At 36.8% G+C, this 23,053-nt stretch overlaps 1 protein-coding gene across 6 annotated transcripts in view; it reads left to right on the plus strand.

The window, feature by feature from the left end:
* The window catches only part of CD2AP (CD2 associated protein), an 86,312-nt gene that overhangs the window by 26,979 nt on the left and 36,280 nt on the right, over window positions 1–23,053 (plus strand). For 5 of the 6 annotated variants that reach the window (XR_015153280.1, XM_086372038.1, XM_086372042.1 and 2 more), the window contains 2 exons: window positions 3,816–3,976; window positions 17,721–17,874. Coding sequence is in view for 5 of the 6 variants with exons in the window: in XM_086372038.1 (XP_086228164.1) it covers window positions 3,816–3,976; window positions 17,721–17,874 (315 nt within the window). In the remaining variant the exon portion in view is untranslated. Of the gene's footprint in view, window positions 1–3,815; window positions 3,977–11,611; window positions 11,918–17,720; window positions 17,875–23,053 lie in introns of those variants that run through there. The other variant, XM_086372039.1, reaches the window with a different exon arrangement.

Consider the following 23,053-nt stretch of genomic DNA (forward strand, 5'->3'; position numbering starts at 1 on the left):
ACTTCTTTTTTTTATAACATTCTGTTCTGATTTTATTACATCTCTTGAGGGTAAAAATTTGTACAGTTTAAATCTTTAAAAATTTTTAGACATTAAGTTGTAGAAATGTTTAAAGTACAATACAAAGAATTTTTTCATGACTGATGCTTTTCTCCTGAATATTTTAGTGTTTTCTACAGATCAGGATCTTCTATAAAATGTAAGAAATTAACATTTATTTATATATGTGTGGACTCATGGTTTTTTTTTTGCTTTATTCAGTGGGGTATATTGTTACACTGTCATTTATTTTCGTTTTTTCATCGTTTATTTTGATGCTCAGATTGTCTTGACTTGGCCAGTAGGATGTGTTCTGATGTTACTTCTCCGTGTCCTTGGACATCAGCTTATCTTTCTTTGAGAACTTCCTTGCTTTCTAGCACAACACCCTGTTCCATGTTTATCTTGTACTTTTCCTGCCTAAGCCCTGGAATTGCATATCTTCCCAAGGATTCCTGGTTCCTTTCAGTAGAAAGTGGTTTTTATAAGATCTCAGCATTAGGTTTGCTCGTTGATAGGTTGTGGTTTCAGGCCCTTTCAGTGGATAGAGCGTGCATGCCCGTGTGGTACATTTGTGTTTATGGTATGTGAATGTCTGTGTATTGAAAACCCTGAGTTCACGGTGATACTTCTCATTCCCACTTAATATCATAGGATTAAGTGAAGTCTTTTCCCATTATGTTTGTAACTCCCTTCCTTTCATAGAGAAACTTGGCTTCCATTGTCCTTAATTTATTTGATCAACTCTCCTAGATGCAGCCAGTCATTCCCCACCCTTGTATGGACACCCTCCTCTCTGGCACAGGTTGTTCCACCCCTTTCTGGGTGACCTCCACCCTCCGTCTAGGTTACCTTTCCTCTGCATGGTGATCTGGCCCTAACCCCACTACAGGGGGCTTCTGTTCCTCACCAGGCTGCCCATCAGCTTGGATGCCCTCACCACTGTGACTGGGAACTGGCATACCATATCATGTCGCCTCTACATGGATGCCTTCCTCACCCTGCCTTCGAGTTGTGATAGGCTGCACTGGGGAACCGCCACAGACAGACACGCTTCTCATCCTACTTTGGCTCTGATAGCGTCACTGCCACCCCTGCCCTCCTAGCTTTGGATACCTTCTCTACTCTTTGGTCCCTGTCTTCTCACACCTTCTCAGACTCCTTCCCCTCCTTGGTCTCCCTTCCCCCCACTATGCTTTTGTATGCCTAGTGACTTTAATACTGAATTATTCTGGAAGGGGAGAGGTTGGTGTGTGCTTCATCCAGGAGGAGCTTTTCAGTTTATCGTCGTCTTTCATGGTTAACTGTTGTCTACTATTCATATTTATGAATAAATGAAAAGCAAAAAGCTGATTGGGAACTCTTTATATGGGTATAACTTTTTAATTTTATTTTAGAGTTGGTATGTTGGAAACCACCCATTGCTCTGGAGACCTCTAAATTCTGGGTATCAGAAGTCGTTTTTCTAGGAAACCATCACTCATCCATAGTAGCTTTACTAGTTCCCCCAGACTATTGTGTGTGTGTATGTGTGTGTGTTTCTGAGATTAACCCTTTAGTATTTTACCTTTGAAGAAAAATACGTACCTATGTAGCATTGTTGTCTCAGAACTGTTGTGGTTAATAATGGGTCTCAGCTCTTCCGTGAGATGCTAATTTCCCTATTTTCAGTTCTGTGTTTCCCACGAGCGTTCCTTTTCTTAATTTCTGGCCTTTCTGGGGTTCTGCAGAGCAGTTTGATGTCTCAGTAATAGTTTCCTTAAGTTTTCTGAGCTCTGGCTTTATCAGTAATGGATCCATTTTCAGGAATTTTAAGTTTCTTGCTAATTTCCATCTCAGATTGGTATGTTTTCAGCTGCAAATACAAATCTCATCTAGAATTTACTTAAAAGTTAAGAAAAAACTGCTTCTATAACAAGAAATCTAAAAGTTATAGGGCTGGTTAGATTAGCAGTTGAATCAGTCTAGTAAAGATCCAAGCCATTTTCATCTTTCTTTTCTTGTATTCTAAGCATATCTGCTGTTTTTCTTGTCTAATCTAGTTGTAGCAGTTTTGGCCATTACATTCTCAATGAAGAATATCCAAAGTCTGTAGGAGGACACTCTTTCCTTGTGTTTTGTTTATAAGGTCAAATAAAACCTTTCAAGAACCCCTACTTACATTGTATTGGTCTGAGTCGATTCATCATATCTGTATTTGAAAACCAGTCTGTGTGTGTGTGTGAGATAGAGAATATGAATGAGATTATCATAAATCTGTGTGTGATCTGTGTGCATGCTCAGTCGTGTCCGATACTTTGCAGCCCAGTGGACTTTAGCCCACCAGGCTCCTCTATCGTTGGGATTTCCCAGAGAAGAATACTGACGGGGATTGCTCTTTCCTTCTCCAGGGAATCTTCCTGACCCAGGGATTGAACCTGCATCCCCTGTGTCCCTGCATCTCCTGCATTGGCAAGTGGATCCTTTACCACTGAGCCACCTAGGAAGCCCCTGCTATAAATCAGTTCTCTTCAGACATTTATCTCCGTGACCAGAAGTGTTAGGTGTCCTGGGACCTACTCAGTCTGCGCTTAAGCAAGATTCCCAAAGTCAACAAGATGACCTGATTGTACATTAGTATTTGAGAAGTACTGGTCTAAAATAGTTTAATCCTCAGGGTTTAACCCTCTGAGTCTGAGAGAAGCTTCACTTGTAAAAGTACAGGGTTCCAAAATACCTGAACAGAATCAGCGTTCAGTGAGAAAGGAAGGAGGAGGAGGAGGAGTCGGTGTGGGAGTGGCTGTTTGTTTGGTAGCCAACAGTGTCTGCCCATACTCCCTTCCCCTTTTTTTTTTTTTGGTATAGTTGTATATATGTGTTCTTTTTTCTTAATCATTCTTTTCGGAGGAAGAAAAGGTAATGGAGGTATGACTAGTTAAAATATTAATAGTATGCTTATATGCTGTCCTATAACCTTAAAATCCTTAACAGCCTTCATTTCAGGGTGTATTCATTTTCTATGCTTCTGTGAGAAATATCGCCACAAACTTAGCAGATAAAAATAATACACATTTATTATCTCACGGTTTTTGTGGTTTCTTCAGTCCGGGCATGGCTACATCCTCTGAAGGGCTGCAATCAGTGTATTGATCATGGCTGGCTTCTCAGCTGGGGAAGGATCTGCTTCCAGGCTCACGAGGCTGTTGGCATCATTCAGTTCCCTGTGGGCAGTTGGACTGAGGGCCTCAGCTGTTTGTGGGCTCTCATCCAGAGACTTCCTCAGTTACTTGCATGTGGCCCTCTCCATAGGCCAGCTCAACAAAACAACTTGTGTCTTCAAAGCCAGGAAGTGACAGAGTTTCCTAGCAGGGGTATTATAGCCTTATGTCATCACATACAGTCCATCATCTTTGTCACATTCTGGTGACTAGAAGTCAGTCATAGATCACGTTCACACTAACGGAGAGAGAAGTACACAAGGGCCTGAATACCAAGAGATGGGAATCGTGGGGGCCGCCTTAGAGGTTGTCACAAAGCATGTATAGCTGACTGGCAGGATAACTGACGAGGTAAATTGTACGTTGTGTTGAGGTTTCTCCGTAACACTGGTACTGTGCATTATAGTTAGGCAAAAAAGAAATCTGCGGGTGTAGCCAAATATTAAAAACTGAGGTAAGCTTTGATGGTATCTTTATTGTATTAATCATTGCTAAATAGGTTCCTTAGTTTTAAGTTTATTAGTATGGTTAGTAGTATTTCATGAGTTAAGTTTTAGATGTTTGTTTCTTTTTTTTTAGTTGACTATATTGTGGAGTATGACTACGATGCTGTACATGACGATGAGCTAACAATCCGAGTTGGGGAAGTCATCAGGAACGTGAGGAAACTGCAGGAGGAGGGATGGCTGGAAGGAGAGCTGAATGGGAGGCGAGGCATGTTTCCTGATAATTTCGTTAAGGTGAGCATTCTCGGTTAGATTCCTTGCTGTTGCTCTATCGGATTTAATCTTGAAGAGATGCATACACATATTTTTAACACTAAAATATTTTAGATAAATTTTTTGTTTGAGGAATTAAAAAAACTGGAGACTCAGGTATCACTGTAATGAATGTTATTGTTGCCTGGTGTCCTGGGGGATTATAAAACTCTGTGTGTGTGTGTGTGTGTGTGTGTGTGTGTACATGTACCTGTCTACCTGTGATGTAGGTAGCACTTTGTAATTTGCAAAGTTTTTGCTATCTACATTTCCATTTAAGCCTAAACATCTTGTGGAGGAAGTAGGGAAGACGATAGCCCCATTTTAAATCAATGACATGTAGGTTGAGAGGTTAAATGGTGTTTACCCAAGGTTGGATAGCTAATAAAACAGAATCTGAACTGAAATCTGAGATAGTTGCCTCTTTACTCAAGTGTGAGTAAAAACACTTACTGGGTTTTGTTGCTTTTCTAGCCCCTTTGAGAATCTTGTATTCTTAAGTTTCAGCATTGCAGCAGTTATCTTTGATAGTAACAAATACTCTTCAACTACCACCAGACGTTCCTTTTTAAATAATGTTCTAGTCACTTCTGCCAGAAAACAATCAAGATTTTTAAATATATTACAAACTAAAAAAGTTCTCAGAAATTTAGAGGAGGAAAAAAAAAGTAAAGGATATCTGTGTGTTTACATGCCATTTATAATAGTCTTAACCCAGAGCTTCCTTGGTAGCTCAGACAGTAAAGAATCTGCCTGCAACACAGGAGACCCCGGTTCAATTGCTGGGTTTGGAAGATCCCCTGGAGAAGGGAATGGCAACCCACGCCAGTATTCTTGCCTAGAGAATTCTGCGGACAGATGGTGGGGTTGCAAAGAGTCGTACATGACTGAGCAACTAACACTACTATAGTTGTCTTTATTTTCTGGATTAGTTTTCTTACATTCAGCCACATCCCTCTTCTCATGAATTTGTGGCTGTGAGCTCTTCTGGGAAGGCTCGAGTCTATCTCTCATTTGGTTTGTCCAACTTGCAGAGTAGTTGTTAGAATGTCTGTGCAGTGTGAATGTTTTGTAAATATTTGCTCAGCTGCGGTTTTACTAAGTATGAACACATACTTTGTTAATTGGTTTTAGAGAAGGTGAACTAACTACATTTTACCTCTCAAAAGACCTGAGAAAAGCTGTAGTAGGAATTGAGCTCTTTTGTTTATTTTTTCTTTACAAATTGACTTTCTTCTAATCTAAAATGGAGTGTAAAGCAGATGCTGTCAAAATTGAAGCAGAATAACTACATTTAAACCCAGTCAAATGAAGTCTCCCTTTGTTGGTAGAATGATATAAGGAAAATCACATAATGTCTTTGTTTTCTTCCTTTTAAAATGGCCTGTCTTTAGTCTGTAGTCTGTATATAGTAAGCTGCAACATTGGCCTCTCATCTCTCTCTCTCTGTGTCTCTTTTTTGGGGTGAGTGGGGGAAGTGGCTTTTCAGGAAAAATATATTGAAGTAATAGAACAGTGGTTAAAAAAAAGAACTTAGTAAGAAGTATTAATATGGGTCTGTTTTAAATTGTGTGCTGATAGGTAGTCCCCGTGCTGACATGTGGTCACACTGGTGGAGATGACCTGTCATGGCACTCCCATCTTAAAATACATTTTCCTGTCCTGTTACAGTACAGCTAATTGTAGAACTTGAATTTAATCTGCCTGCTAGTAGAGGATGCTGTTTGTGTTTGCTCGGAGATGCAGGGAAGCTTAATCTGGGATTAAAATGAACCACAGGGTGGACTAGAGTTGGGAGACATCAACATGAACTCGTGTTTAATTTAAAATATGTACAGATACATACAGAAATAATTTTATATGTGTGTGTTTATACTCCGGTCACTACACATGCATATATATATTCCTCATTTCTTCCACTGAGGGCCTGGAAGCAGTGACACACCAGTACCAGTGAGTACACTCGTTGCTCAGATCTTGGTTTCAGAATATCATTTTCCAGTAAAAGGAGGCTCCTGAGAGGAGTGATCCTATGGCTGCAACACGGTATTCACAGGATGAGCTGGAGCAGCTAGTAGTGCCGAGAGTAAGAATTTGGAAAAAGGCAACATAGGTGCCAACTGGAAAGCTGGTTGAGCATCAGAATAACCTAGTATTTGAAGAGCAGATAGATATGCACGAGTCTAAATAGATAAATGCTGATATAAATAGATTGTTATGTAAATAATGGAATAGAAAGGATAAATCTTACAGAATTATTCCAAGTAATATTTGTAAATACTGTCCCCACCCCCAAGTATCCTTCAAGTGTAGGTTGGACTAAAGAATAGATGGAAGAGAAAAACAGCAACTGTACAGTGGAGAAACTCAGCAATTACTGCCTTTACCAAGTGATCAAGGCTAACATCGTCGGTAATAAATCATGTTGATACCATGTATCTGCTGAGCCTCCGGTATTTATTCTTCTCCCAAACCTATCATTGCAGTCCATTTGTGAAAAAAAACATCAGACTGACCCAAATTAAGGAACATTTTACAAATATCTGATCAGTACTTTTCAAAAATTTCAAGGTCATTAGAAAACAAGGAAGGCCTAAGAAACTGATGTTGAGCAGAGACTGAGGAGACATAGTGACAAATGCATTGTGGTGTCCTGGATTGGATTCTGGAATAGAAAAAGGATGTTGGTGGGAAAACTGTGAAATCTCTATAGAGTTGGTGGTTCTGTTAGTAGTAATGTACTATTTTAATTTCTTAGTTTTGACAAGTGTAATACAGTTACGCCAGGTATCACTGTGGCATATATATGGGAGATATATGGGAACTCTGGGCGGTACCTTGGCAACTCTACTGTAAACATAAAATTATTACAAATCAGAATTTTTTTAAATTTTCTTTTAGCCTTTTATTTATTTTTAATTAATTTATTTTTTATTAAAGGATAATTGCTTTATAGAATTATGTTGTTTTCTGTCAAACCTCAACATGAATCAGCCATAGGTATACATATATCACCTCTGTTTGAACGTCCCTACCATCTCCCTCCCCATCCCACCCCTCTAGATTAATGCAGAGCCCCTGTTTGAGTTTCCTGAGCCATACAGCAAATTCCCATTGGCTATCTATTTTACATATGGTAATGTAAGTTTCCATGTTACTCTTTCCATACATCTCACCCTCTCCTCCACTCTCCCCATGTCCATAAGTCTATTCTCTATGTCTGTTTATTCAGTTCAGTTCAGTTCAGTTCAGTCGCTCAGTTGTGTCCGACTCTTTACGACCCCATGAACCACAGCACACCAGGCCTCCCTGTCCATCACCAACTCCCAGAGTCCACCCAAACCCATGTCCATTGATGCCATCCAGCCATCTCATCCTCTGTCGTCCCTTCTCCTCCTGCCCTCAATCTTTCCCAGCATCAGGGTCTTTTCCAGTGAGTCAGTTCTTTGCATCAGGTGGCCAAAGTATTGGGGTTTCAGCTTCAACATCGGTCCTTCCAATGAACACCCAGGACTGATTTCCTTTAGGATGGACTGGTTGGATCTCCTTGCTGTCCAAGGGACTCTCAAGAGTCTTCTCCAACACCACAGTTCAAAAACATCAATTCTTCAGCACTCAGCTTTCTTTATAGCCCAACTCTCACAATACATGACCACTGGAAAAACCATAGCCTTGACTAGATGGACCTTTGTTGGCAAAGTAATGTCTCTGCATTTGAATATGCTATCTAGGTTGGTCAAAACTTTACTTCCAAGGAGTAAGCGTCTTTTAATTTCATGGCTGCAATCACCATCTTCAGTGATTTTGGAGCCCAGAAAAATAAAGTCAGCCACTATTTCCACTGTTTCCCCATCTATTTGCCATGAAGTGATGGGACTGGATGCCATGATCTTCGTTTTCTGAATGTTGAGCTTTAAGCCAACTTTTTCACTCTCCTCTTTCACTTTCATCAAGAGGCTCTTTAGTTCTTCTTCACTTAACTGCCCTGTAAATAAATTCTTCAGTACCATTTTTCTAGATTCTATATTTATGCATTAGAATACAATATTTATCTTTCTCTTTCTGACTCACTTCACTCTGTATAATAGGTTCTAGGTTCATCTACCTCAGCAGAACTGACTCAAATGTGTTCCTTTTTGTGGCTGAGTAATATTCCGTGGTGTATATATACCACAACTTCTTTATCCATTCATCTGTTGATGGACATCTAGGTTGCTTCTATATTCTAGCTATTGTAAATAGTGCTGCAGTGAACAATGGGATACATGTGTCTTTTTCAGTTTTGGGTTCCTCAGGGCATATGCCTAGGAGTGGGATTGCTGGGTCATATGATGGTTTTATTCCTAGTTTTTTAAGGAATCCCTATACTGTCGTCCATAGTGGCTGTATCAATTTACATTTCCACTAACAGTGTAAGAGCATTCCCTTTTCTCCACACCCTCTCCAGCATTTATTGTTTGTAGACTTTTTGATGATGGCCATTCTGACTGGTGTGAGGTGATATCTCATTGTAGTTTTGATTTGTGTTTCTCTAATAATGAGCAATGTACAGCATGTTTTCATGTGTTTGTTAGCCATCTGTATGTCTTCTTTGGAGAAATGTCTGTTTTGGTTGGGTTGTTTGTTTCTCTGGTATTGAGTTGTATGAGTTGCTTGTATATTTTGGAAATTAATCTTTTGTCAGTTGTTTCATTTGCTATTATTTTCTCCCATTCTGAGGGCTGTCTTTTTACCTTGCTTATAGTTTCCTTCGCTGTGCAAAAGCTTTTAAGTTTAATCAGGTCCCAGTTGTTTACTTTTGTTTTTATTTCTATTACTCTAGGAGGTGGGTCATAGAGGATCTTGCTTTGATTTATGTCATCGACCATTCTGCCTATAGTCTTCAATCCATTTTGAATTTATCTTTGTGTATGGTGTTAGGAAGTGTTCTAATTTCATTCGTTACATGTAGTTGTCCAGTTTTCCCAGATGCATTTATTGAAGGGGCTGAAAGCAGAATTTTTATCAAAAAGTTAACCACAGGTGATGAACAACAGTGGAGAGTCCACAGTTTAGTAAGGTAGTTGACTTTTATCATTTCAGATGCGTATTAGAAGTTTCAAGGAAAAAAAAAAATAATAAATAAAAAAATAAATTTTTTTGTCTACTGGAAAATAAGCTTTCAGTGGGACACTAGTATGGTGCTTTGTAAACACAGAACTGTGGTGTCGATGGTAGAACGAAGCTTCCTATAGAAAATTCCTGTTATTGTTTTGAATAACTATACTGAAAAGCAGCATTTAAATAGGGCTGGAAGATGGATAGAAAGGTCACATCATTTTTGTAGCCTGTTATGAAACATTGTAGATACTGTAAATTTTTTTTGTGTGGCTAACGTGTCTGTTTTCAGTGTCTCTTTGCAATGTTAGTTCATCTTTATATATGATTTAGAAAATATTTTACAAAAACCATAGGACAAGGATCTGTGAACTTAATGTTAGAATGTTGTCACTTTGTTTTTTGCTTCAGAGCGTTAACTTTATAATAAAGACAGCATGACAGTAACATTGAGTTTTTTATTACCCTCTTCTCATTTCTCTTTCTCCCAATTGCCTGTGTTCTGAAGCTCTGTGTATCCTTCTAACACATAGTTTTATATGTATTTACCTATGCATAAATAAAGACTGTTTTGTGTGATTTATACATTTACATAAGTACTGTGTCAGATTGCAGCTTTTAAAATACTTAACGTGAGATTTTGATGTGGATACATAATATAGTCACATCTGCCAAAATGTGTTTTATATCACTCATCAGTGATTGATAAATAGAGGAATGAAGTTGGGACAAAGTTGTATTTGTTTTTCTAGACAAGGTGAGCTGTCATAGAGGGTAGTGTTTTAATTTCAGTAAAAAGTTAAAACTCACCTACCTGCTTGCATAGACAGGAATTCTTTTGGCTCTTAAAACCTCTTTTTTTCTTTTTTTATATTTGATCCTCTATAACTGGATATTTTCCTCAAAGTTACACAGTCCTAACATGATAAGGGCTTTTAATTTCTGGTGCTTCCGTCTGCTTCTGTCTGCATTATCTTAGTATCCACTAGCCACCATTTCTACTTTATTGTTCTATGCATTTTTAATAACTCCTGAAGAATCTGTTTGTCATAACTCCTTGGGTAATCTTAGGTTATTGCTCATCTTTTGAGGTTCTGATTATGTTATTTGTTTACATTTTTAGTGGTCAGTTTCCAGAGCATGCATAGGTTTAGAGTAGTCTGCCCCAAGTCCTACTGTTTGCATAATCATTGGTATTTTTAGTATTTGATTCAGAGGTTTTCACAGAATCATTGCTTTTTTAGTGTGTGATTCCTCCCGCCACTCCCCACCCACCCCCCACCTAACCCACCCGTCCTCGCCCCGAATGTCAGGTATTTAGGAATAATCATATAGTGCGTCTATAGTAGAAGTTCCTTTGTTGTTCAGTCGCTAAGTTGTGTCCAGTTCTTTGCCACCTCATGGATTACAGCACACTTACTGTCTCCTAGAGTTTGCTCAGGTGCATGTCCATTGAATTGGTGATGCTGTCTAACCACCTCATTCTCTGTCACCTCCTTTTGCCTTCAGTCTTTCCCAGGATCAGGGTCTTTTCCGATGAGTTGGCTCTTTACATCACGTGGTCAAGGTATTGAAACTTCAGCTTTAGCAACAGTCCTTCCAGGTTCATTTCCTTCAGGGTTCGTTTCCTTTAGGATTCAATTTGTAATAGCCATATAGTGTTCCAGTTTATGTCTTAAGCATATTTTATGAGTATTTAGCTATTTTCTAATATGCTAATTTAAACTCCTACCAGTGATGTAATGAGTGTTTTTCTTTAATGTTTTCATTAACATTTGATGCTATCAAATTTTCTTTTTTATTCTGTATTCTATGTCTATGTAATGTTCAGAGTTTAAACTGTGGTTAGTGAGAGAAGTAGGGAAAAGTATATGTATTCCATCTCTCCACAAGATAATCTAGATGGTGATGCATTTTGATAGAGATTTTTAGCAGTCTAAAAACTTGCACAATATAGAAGTTTCTCCTTTTAGAACTGGTGTTGGAATAGCTGTTTTTCCCTTAAGCTGTGGTTATAAAGCTGGTGTTCAGAAAAATGTAGTATTAGTTACCTTTAACATAAGAATAGATTAGTGTTCAGTAAAAAGGTAATAAGCATATTTGATACCCTCTAAGTTATGCCTTGCTTCTGAAGGTTAGGGCTTCCCTGGTGGCTCAGCTGGTAAAGAATCCACCTGCAATGCAGGAGACCTGCGTTCTATCCCTGGTTTGGGAAGATCCCCTGGAGTAGGGAACAGCGACTACCCTCTCCAGGATTCTGGCCTGGAGAATTCCATGAACTGTATAGTTCATGGGGTCACAAAGAGTTGGACGCGACTGAGCGATTTTGACTTTTTCTGAAGGTTAAGATAACCATGACAGTAGCTAATAGTGCAGCTGACTAGTTGTATGCATTTACTAACGTTAGTGGACTCTGTTCACTGAAGAGTGTCGGGTATGGTAGAGGCCATGGTCTGATTCACTGAGAGTGAGTCAGAGGAGGTTGGGCTGGAGAGTGGGAGGAGCATTACTATTCAAGGTACACTTGAAAGTTTGACCAGTGTTGAAGCACAGGGCAGTACGGAGAAAACAGAGAAATACCAATGGAATAAGATATAAAAGAGGTGAAAAGAAATTATTTTTATTAGTTGGACTTGAAGAGTATTAGCAGGACAGTATTTGTGGTAGGAGATCCTAATGTTCAAGCTTTGAAGCACCTTTCCTGTGAGCACTATACTTATTCCGTGGAGGTGCTACAGGTTATTCTAAGATCTGTTAATAATACAGTTTTGACTTTAGTGCTTTAAAAAATAAATGAGTATGTCCACAGAAGATGGTTCAGAGCTGGTAAGTGAATTGCTGTTCTTTATATTTTTTAATTTAAAGTGGGATTTTGGTCCCTTTTGAAGAGTTCTCAGAGCTTGATAATAATATGTTTTAGACTTTCTGGTATAATAAGGAACAAGGAAACAGAAGTTATTCACACTTTAGCTGGTAAGTAAGTAAAAATCATTCAGCTGTTTACTCTTGTTTGGACCTAAATTTCTGAACAAATTTTTTTTTACTGGTTTAGAAAAAAATATTCAAATCATTGCACCTGGTTTTTTCTTAAATAATATGTAGTGTGACAACTTATCTTGCCTTCAAAAATGTTTGTTTTCATTTTATTTCTAGATTTCATAAGTTAAATGGCTAAGTAGACATTAAATCTTTATTCATGTCTTTTTAAAACTGCTTTTAAAGAAAAGTTAATTAGCAATATGGGAAGTAAGATGATGATGAGATGGATACTTTGAAAGAGTTTCAGTGATTTTTTGTTTGTTTTTAAAATATCACATTCTGATTTAGTTTTAAAATCTTATTCCACTATTTCCATAGGAAGAATTATTATTTGAATGAAATAAATGACAGTTTGATTTTATGTGACCTTTAACAGTGGATGTGTATCAAATAAACATGTAATCTTGCTTAGTTTTCTTTTCTTTAGTAATATCACTTCCATATCTTCTGATTTATACTTCTATAAAGTTGAAGGTACTAGTTTTAGGTAACACTTTTGGAAATCCTGAATGTTAAAAGTAATTGAGTGTAGTCCCCTCCTTATCCTTGGGAAAATTCCAGAAATAAGTCGTGTTTTAATTGTGCACCCTTCTGCCTGGAATGTGAATCATCCCTTTGTCCAGAGTCTCCTACCCATTAGTCACTTAGGAGTAGCCCTCTTGATTATCAGATCAGTTGTCTCAGTATCCCAGTGTTTGTGGGCGAGTAACCCTTATTTTATTTAATAATGGCCCCAAAGTGCAAGAGTAGTGATGCTGACCATTCAGATATGCCAGAAATCATATGAGTGAAAAGGTGTGAAAGCTTAATAAACAAGAAAAAGTTGTGTGCTGAGGTTGCTAAGATCTACATTAAGAATGAATCTTCTGTCTGTGAAATTGTGAAGAAGAAAAAAGGAGTTCACACTAGTTTTGCTGTCTCACCTCAGATGGAAAAGTTCCTGCCACAGGGGGCGGTGAGTGCTTAGTTAGGATGCAGAAGGCATTATAGCTCTTCAGTTGTTTTGAAAGATAGAAACCACATTTATGTAACTTTTCATTAGAATGTATTGTTATAATTGTTTTATTATCAGTTAATCTCTTATTGTGTTGAATTTATAAATTAAACTTTATCATAGGTATATATACATGGGAAGAAACATAGTATATGTAAGACTCAGTGTTCTCTGCGTTTTCAAGCATCCACTGGGGGGTCTCAGATTTTAATTAGCATAAGCAGAACTATAACTGTTTAGAGATTTGTTGGTTAAGTTATCTGCCTCTTTCGTCTGAGAAGTAGAAGAACGCTCCTGCCATCTAATCTGGTTTTTATTATTCTTTGTGACCTTTGCTTCTATGTTCTAGAGGTAATTGCTTTCTATTTTCAGATCATGGTCGTTCACTGGCCATGATTAGATAATCAAATTATAAAATAGGTATATTTCAACATGATGGAGTGGTTCATGAATTTTATTGATGAACCTTTTAAGTTACCTTTTTTGATTAATGTGATTGGAATTAAATATTCTTCTTTACCTCAGATCAAGAGTAACTATATCCTTCCCACCTTTTTAAAGCTGCTTCTTATTTGCTTATATTTTTCATCTTTTCCTTTAATTTACTACTTCCTACTCCTTACCCTACTTTCTTATCCTTACGAAAACAAGCAAGTCAATGTGTAGTACATTCTTATCTATACAGCAATCATCCACGCTGTATTTTCTTGACTGGTTTTGTATTGACATTACCTGTTGTGTAGGAGACTTCCCTTATTTGTACAGTGAGGTTTAGTTTTCTGACTTTGCTTTGTCAGTACATGATACTGTTTTAAGTGAGGGCTCATTCTTTCATTGCATCTCCTAGAGTCATTTTCAAAGTCAGTAAAGGAAGTGAAATTTGTAGGAAAGAGATGTCACAGTGTTAATATGTCAATATTTTATTTACTGGCTGATTCTCAGTCTCAGTTCAGTCGCTCAGTCATGTCCGACTCTTTGCGACCCCATGGACTGCAGCACACCAGGCCTCCCTGTCCATCACCAATTCCTGGAGTTTACTCACACTCATGTCCATTGAGTCAGTGATGCTATCCAACCACCTCATCCTCTGTCGTCCCCTTCTCCTCCCACCTTCAATCTTTCCCAGCATCAGGGTCTTTTCAAATGAGCCAGTTCTTTGCATCAGGTGCTCAAAGTATTGGAGTTTCAGCTTCAGCATCAGTCCTTCCAGTGAATATTCAGGACTAATTTCCTTTAGGATTGACTGGTTGGAGCTCCTTGCAGTCCAAGGGACTCTCAAGAGTCTTCTCCAACACCACAGTTCAAAAGCATCAATTCTTTGGCACTCAGCCCTCTTCACAGTCCAACTCTCACATCCATACATGACTACTGGAAAAACCATAGCTTTGACTAGACAGACCTTTGTTGGCAAAGTAATGTCTCTGCTTTTCAATATGCTGTCTAGGTTTGTCATAGCTTTTCTTTCAAGGAGCAAGTGTCTTTTAATTTTGTGGCTGCAGTCACCATCTGCAATAATTTTGGGGCCCCCCAAAATAAAGTCTGTCATTGTTTCCACTGTTTCCCTGTCTATTTACCATGAAGTGATGGGACCAGATGCCATGATCTTAGTTTTCTGAATGCTGAGTTTTAAGTTAGCTTTTTCACTCTCATCTTTCACGCTTATCAGGAGGCTCTTTAGCTCCTCTTCACTTTCTGCCATAAGGATGGTGTCATCTGCATATCTGAGGTTACTAATATTTCTCCTGGCAATCTTGATTCCAGCTTGTGCTTCATCCAGTCCAGCATTTCTCTGATGTACTCTGCATATAAGTTAAATAAGCAGGGTGATGATACACAGCCTTGACGTATTCCTTTCCTGATTTTGAACCAGTATGTTGTTCCATGTCCAGTTCTAACTGTTGCTTCTTGACTGGCATACAGATTTCTCAGGAGGCAGGTAAGGTGGTCTGGTTTTCCCATCTCTTAAAGCATTTTCCACAGTTTGTTGTGATCCACACAGTCAAAGGCTTTGGCATAGTCAATAAAGCAGAAGTAGATGTTTTTCTGGAACTGTCTTGTTTTTTTGATGATCCAGTGGATGTTGGTAATCTGATCTCTGGTTCCTCTGTCTTTTCTAAATCCAGCTTGAACATCTGGAAGTTCACGGTTCATGTATTGTTGAAGCCTGGCTTGGAGAATTTTGAGCATTACTTTGCTAGCATGTGAGATGAGTGCAGTTGTACAGTAGTTTGAGCATTCATTGACATTGCCTTTCTTTGGGATTGGAATGAAAACTGACCTTTTCCAGTCTTGTGGCCACTACTGAGTTTTCCAAATTTGTTGGCATGTTGAGTTCAGCGCTTTTCACAGCATCAAAATAAAGGGCAGAAGGAAGAAACAGTAGAAGCCTTACTGACCCTTCATAGGTGCTCTATAAAATTGCTATTTAAGATGATAGCCAAAGAATAATTTCGAGGCACTATGTGTCCAGGAATGAGGGACTAGAGTAGAGAGAGAGAGGGAGAGAGAAGGGGGAGAGAAAGGGGAGAGAGATTGGAGAGAGTCAGAGAGAGAGATTGTGTGTGTGTGTGTGTATCTGGTGGTAGTAATTTGTAACAGGAAGAGGTTCCAGAGATGGAGCAGGGTGGAGCCTAAAGTGGACCTTACCTTATTTGTAATTTTGCTTAGACCCTAAAGTCACTTGGTACTTTTGATAATGGCTTAGTTGGCACTGCGTATGTGGAAGGCTGTAAACCTGAGTTTTCCATATTACTGTAGATTGTATATTTTTTTGTTTTGCTTTCCTCCTCTCTTCGTGTCTTTTGTCTTCAGAAGATATATTATATCTAATATTCATGGGTTTGATTTCTCAGTGAGTATTGAAGGTCCTCAAAATGTTTCTAGATCTTGAGCAGTATGTTGTAAATTTATATTTTTAGAAGTGGTAGACATTGTCATTGTCTTGTATATCATACCTGTTTATATGGTTAATTTTTGTTCAAAGATAACACAAATATCTATTTAGCCTATGAACAGGATAGAATGAAGATTTAAACCCCGGATATCTGTCTCCTGTCTCACATTGGGTCAAACTGGAATTATTTTCCTAGAGGAGTAAGATTTGAATATCAAGCCAGGTTCTTGGTCTCTTGTACCAGAGAGGTAACAATAGCTTTCAGAGATACGATATTTATCTTTTTAAAATGTAGGTAGCTCATGAGATAGATGTTCAGGAGAATCCAAAATTAGTACTCTTTGGCATGTTGAGGTTATAGCTACTAGTTTTTACATAGATTTCATATTTTTATTAGTTTGAAAAATACTTACTGTGATCTGAAAACTGAAGTTTTCATATGGTGTGTCATTTATTATTAGTAGCAAATTGAAGTTGTTTTCCTTACATACATTACTAGTAAAAATGAAGCAGTCACTACAGTGTGAAATATTTTGTGTATCTTCTATGATTTATACTTTAATAGTTTTCACAGTTTCTCATCATTTAACAGATATTCCAAAATGAAAAAATTTTCTGTTTGCAAAATGATATGCCTTGTTAAAAAAACACAAAAAAGCAAGCATCAAACATAATAATCTGAAATCCTGCCAGCTAGAGTAACAACTCGTTAACATTGCAGTAGACATAAACACCTGGAGATATAGATTCTTTGTTGTGAAAAATACCTTCTGGTTAGGGATTTACTTTTTTCTTGTGGTTGGTTACTTTTAATGAACAGAAACTGTTAATTTTAATATTAAATGTGTGAGGCAGGAATCCAGTTTGATTCCCTGCCGCCTAAATGTGAAACAGTGCATGCACCATCTATTTTAAGATTAATATTTTCCCTCCCTTTTTGCCTGTTGTAAATCGTTTTTCTGTTTATGGATTTTGTTTCATTTATCACTGTATCTGTTTTTGTGCCAATACACTCTGATTCGTAGTATCGTATGGTTTTTCTTTATTTCTTAGTTAAAACAAAAAAAATCCCCTCACTTTCTTTTCATTGAAGTATTTTGGCTGTTCTTGGTCATTTGTTCTTCTCTACAAATTTAGAACTACTTTATTTAATTGCTCTCCGAAATCTGTGACATATTTATTCAATTGCATTGTATCAATTTTAGGGGAAAAATGCTATCTTTATGATAATGAGTTTTCAACATCTGAACATGGCATGACTTCTCTTTCCTATGTCTTCTTTTATGTCTTCCAGTAAAACTTCATACTTCATATTCTTAGACCTGTGACTTAGAACAGGGTTTATCAGACAACAGCCCATGAGCCAAATCTAAATACCACCTGTTTTTATAGTGTCACTGAACTGAGAATGCCAGCTAAGAGTTATATAAATAGTTGGAAAAAATGAAATGAGAAGCAGTATTTAATCACATGTGAAAATTATATGAAATTGAAATTTTAGTGTCCATAAATAACATTTTGTTGGAGCTGTAACCAAAGTGTGATATTCTTTAGATATGTGTGGGCAGAGAAAAAGGTTGCAAACTGTTGATACTTTGTTTTATATAATAATCAATGTACCTGGTTTTGGTATTTTGCATTTGAGGGTTTAATTTAATGAAATACAGCTTAATTTGCCTATTTGCTGATTTCCCCTTTTGTAGGAAATTAAGAAAGAGACAGAATCCAAGGATGACAGTTTGCCCATCAGGCGGGAAAGGCACGGGAATGTAGCAAATCTCGTACAACGAATAAGCACCTATGGACTTCTGCCTGGAGGAATTCAGCCACTTCCACAAACCAAAACCATTAAGAAGAGTATGTAAATAATATTTTCTTCTTCATTTAAATCAGAATAGACGTTTGTTTTATAACTAACTGTTCATAAGTTGTATTAAGAAAAATCAACCTTTTGTAGCAGACTACAGAAACTTCCTACTTATCTTCAGTTACTAGTTATGGGCCCATGTCGTCAGTCTTCATTTGGAAATCCAGCATGAGCTGTTCTATAGGAATTGTAAATTGAGATACAAGGCTTTGTTTTCTTGTTGGTCTTACAGGCTCTGTTGGATAGTTAATCCTTTGCCTTAAATTTACTTGAATATTATTTATTAAATATTAAATGGGATGCTAAAATGTCTGTTCATCTTTAAGCAGTATAGATGCAAGCATTTGATAATACATTTTCTTTAGTGGTTAGCCATCTGAACATGGATATTCAGTTTTCCAAGGTGGTTGGCCTAGCAGAGTGCCTTTGAAGTATTTGGTGTAAATATGTTTACACCAAAGACGAGTTTAATATAGAGGGAGAGTACCACATTTAAAATCAGACACTATTTGAATCTGTCTTATGACCTTAGATCATTTAGACTCTTGAGTTTTATTTTACTGCTGGTGAAAAAGTGGCTTAAAAAAAATAAAAAGACTAGTAATATTGCTGTTGTCAAAAACGTAGTCTTTGGAAAGACTGTTACTCAAAGAAGTACTTCAAGCCTGGGAGCAGATAGTGTTTTAACATAGTAAACCTGAGGCCCCATTAGAGATTGAATACTATGTTCAGTTTGATTTAATAAGTTATAAATGAGTATTTATCCACTATTATCTTTGATCATTCTTTTTTTTTTTAAACCCACCTCCCCTCCCTCCCTCGCCACTCCCCACACCAGTCTCTTTGATATTGGGGTCCCTTGTGTTTGATGCTGGTTACTACCTTGTGTACCAGGTAGCCTAAAATATAAAGAAATTTTGTTTATATATGTTTCATAAATGTAAGATTATTTTTGATTTTTATAGTCTCATATCTTAAACCTGTTACTTTCTATGCTACTGTCTGTGAAGTTAGGGGAAATCTCTACTTTCTAGATTATATCACACTTGATTATTTTCATAAAATAAAAATAGGTTTTCATAAAAATGAACAGGTTTCATGACACAGAGACAGACCAGTTAAAAGGTACTACTTGTTGTTCTTTTCTCCCAGTGAGTGCAGTGTACAGACAATATTTAGATATCACTCACATTGCCTTCAGTCTTCTGCCCGAAGGTGGACTGTTTAGTAGTTCTGGTTGTCCTGGACTCTGAAACTGTTTGGAGATTGAGGAATAGATAACGGAGTTATTTCCGCAAACTATACATGAATCTCTACGTAGAATTTCTGTGCACAAGGAGAATTTTAGACCCATAAAATAGTTATTTATGATCTCTGTCTGTTGTAAGATATATATACTACTTTCTTTAGCTCTACTGAGCTATAAAGGAACACACTTTTTCTTAAGTGGAGGCTAGACAAAGGACTTCAAGTTTATTTTGTCTCCTAATAGGAAAGGACACTAAACTTCACCTTCTTTGAGAACACTGTCCATCATTTTTCTTGTAAGAAGGAGAAACCATTATATAGTTGGTGCCAAGAGGCTTAGGCTTTTTCCTAAGGTTCCTCCATAACTTGTTTTTAAGTGCATGTGTTGCAAAGACTAAATTAGTCACTTGGTGTGCTAAGTAACATTTAAAACAGGATGCAGGTTGTTTTTGCTTTCAGATTACTTTTCCAGGAAAAGCAGCTAATTTTTTTTTAATCAGATTTTTTTTGTTACCGTTAGTTTGCATCATTTCCTTGGTTAATGAAATAGATCAGTTATTCAAAGTCGTTCATTGTAATGTTAAATAGTAGTATATACTCTTTTAATCAATACTGTTAATATAAAAAAACCCCAAACCATTGTAAAGGTTGATAATGATAAACACTGCATTGTGAAGGTTCAGTTCAAATCTCTGCCAAGACAAGTGAATCTGCATGTGTGCTGAATTTTGACTAAGCAACCACAAGGAAAAGTTCACATAGTTAATATGATAGATACCTGGAGACTGGAATCGTTAGCTGTTTTTCTCTCCAAAGCCAAAAAACGTTGGCTTTATTTTTTTTTCTGCAAAGTCTGGTCACGAAACCATTGAAACTTTTGCTATTGCATGTAAATTAAGCATCTTCTTTAGTAAGACAGTTATTTTTAGATTGAGCACAGAAAATTTTCCAGGACAAAGTTGATTGTAAAAAGTTGCTAAAATTATAGAATAGAACCAATTTACTCTTTTATAGCAAAAACATGTACAAATGGAATCACTGCTGAGACCCTTGTAAAATCGGGCACAGATATAATGGTGTAGAATATTTTTACTTGGAGTAAAGAATTGATGTCTTTCAGCATCACAGTTGTATATAATGTGCAGTGTGGAATATTAGTGGATATTCCACTTTATATTTGGAAAACCTTGATACCAGATATGAATCTACTCATGGCATATTGTATTCCTTATTAGTGGGAATTCATGCTACAGAAGTGATTTTTCCATCTAGTTATTTTGAATGCAAAAGATGCTTTGAGATTAATATTGATAAATCATTGGTAGTTGTATAGAAAGAAATGATGATACATTAAAAGTTGGTTGACTAGAATATAATCCACATAGTGTTTGATTCTCAGATAACATTTGGTAACATGCCTCCCAATTTTGAGTCAGTACTGAAGAAGATAAATTTCTGAATCTCATCAAAGTATGGTCACTGATGATACATCTTTGCAGCATACATGTGAAAAGGAAGGGGCATATTAGTAGTTCAGGCTCTGCTCTTTGACATTGAAATATTCTGACTTAGAAGGGGAATAAAACCTCATTCAAATGACTGCTCCCTGGCTGCAACCTTTCATATGAATGGGGTAAGGTGTTTTGATTTTTTATTTTATTCTGAAAAATTTAGTCTTACAGAGAAGTTGAAGTAATAATTGTGTGCTAAACGTGGTATATTCTTCACCTAAGCTTGCTTTGTTATATTGGCTTTATATATCTGTTGAAAATATGTTGTTAGACATGATATTTCATCCCTAAGTACATGAGTTTTTTTCTTCATGCTAGTGATGATGATAATGTTTTCTAAGATTTTGATGATCTTAAGTGTGTATCTCAGCAGTATAGGTAGAATCTTGAGTAGCTTAAAATTTTCACTTACTGGCTTAATATGATTTTTTTATTGCTGAGGATAAGAAAAAAATTAAAAAAATTCAGCCATGTAGCAAATGGCTCAGTCTTGATGTTTCTTTACTTTTGATGACTGCCTTTGCTTACTGGAGAAAGAAATTGATAAAAAATTTTTTTTACATTAGAAAATGCTGTAATAAAGTTTGACGATTTACTTTCCAGAACTAAATGGAACTAAAAGTGGATCAGAACATGTAAAATATCATGTAAGAAACGAGTTGCCAGTCCAGGTTCGATGCACGATACTGGATGCTAGGGGCTAGTGCACTGGGACGACCCAGAGGGATGGTATGGGGAGGGAGGAGGGAGGAGGGTTCAGGATGGGGAACACATGTATACCTGTGGCGGATTCATTTTGATATTTGGCAAAACTAATACAATTATGTAAAGTTTAAAAATAAAATAAAAAAAAATCTTTTTGTTGCTATCGCTGAAATTTTGGCATTCAGGCTTCTAACTTCTGAGTATGATATGCTCTTCATTTTAGCATTTGATGGAAAAAATTAAAAGTGTTCTTAAATGAGAAATAATATAAGAAGTACTTAAGAACTCTGTTTGATCTAAATATTTAGATCTTTTTTTTAAGAACCATGAAATACTTCCCATTTGTGATGACTTACATTTGAAAATAAAAAATATTTCGAAAAGGTTTTTCTGAAATTATTTGACATTCATGTGATGAATACTGTAATACCTGTGGGTATGAAGACCATAAGAGCAGTGTTAATGTGGACAGTCAAATCTGCCAAATAAAAACTAGATATGGATAATGATTCAAAACTCACAATTTAACAGAGGAAAATGCCAAGTTACTCTAACACAAGGATGATAGTAATAATTACCTTATAGGGTTTTCAGAGTATTAACATGTTAAGTAAATATTATAAGAAATGCTCTGTAAATGTCTGTACTTGTCATTGCAGTATTTTATACTATTAAGAACCGTACTTGTTGTTGTGCAGTCACTAAGTCACGTCTGACTCTTTGCCACCCCATGAACTGCAGCGCGCCAGGCTGCCCCATCTTTCACTCTTTCCCAGAGTTTGTTTAGATTCATGTCCATTGAGTTGGTGATGCCATCTAACCACCCTCTTCTGCCCTTTTCTCCTTTTGCTTTCAATCTTTCCCAGCATCAGGATCTTTTCCAATGAGTTGGCTCTTTGCTTGATGACTAGAAACATACATAATGTGCAGTTCAGATTCAAATGAAAGGGCAATTCTGTACCCAAGTCATCAAATAAAGTGTCATTAAGCTCTTCTTTATGTAGGACATATCATTCACATAAAAATTGGAGAGTATGGCATTGCAGTTAGAATTGCAGCCTTTGAAAGACCCATAAAGATAAGCAGGTCCATGGTATTTTCAGAGAATAAGGATCCAACGTGACTAGGGTACATGAGTTATGGTAAAGCACTCTAATCTGTGAAGAAAGCAGCCTGATACAGTGGGAAGGAGTTCCTGTTTCTCCTTGATAAAATATGTCTTAGCAAGTTTTTATGCTCTTTTGTGTGGGAAGTATTTATGAAGGACTTGGAGTAATATTGGTACATAAAAATTTGTCACTGCCTTTGTTGTTACACTTCTTTATTTGCTTGCTTATTAATAGCTTTACTTATAAAATACTGATTTAAAGAAATACTTTATCATTAATTTCTCTGTAGTTCTAAAAAGCTGTATGGAGGTTACTTACGTTAAGAAAATACTAGTTAAAAAAATCGACTGAATGCTACACATCCTTTTATTGACAGTTTTACTCTTTAATTTCTTTTCTTTTGTGCTTAGCAAAGGTTCTGATACATTTTAGAAATTCAGTAAATATTTATTGACCAGTATGTATGGGTAGACATTGTATGTGCCATTTGAAATGTGAAGAATCTCCAAATTGCTTAACTTGTGTTGCCAACTAATAGAAAAGTTCATTATAGGCAGTCATTCTAACTGAAGAGTAAGCTGTATAAAAATACAGAA

This window comes from Bos grunniens, chromosome 23 (assembly GCF_055505025.1).
Source record: "Bos grunniens cultivar Pamir isolate PY7600 chromosome 23, Bosgru_T2T1.0, whole genome shotgun sequence".
Taxonomy (NCBI): Eukaryota; Metazoa; Chordata; class Mammalia; order Artiodactyla; family Bovidae; genus Bos; species Bos grunniens.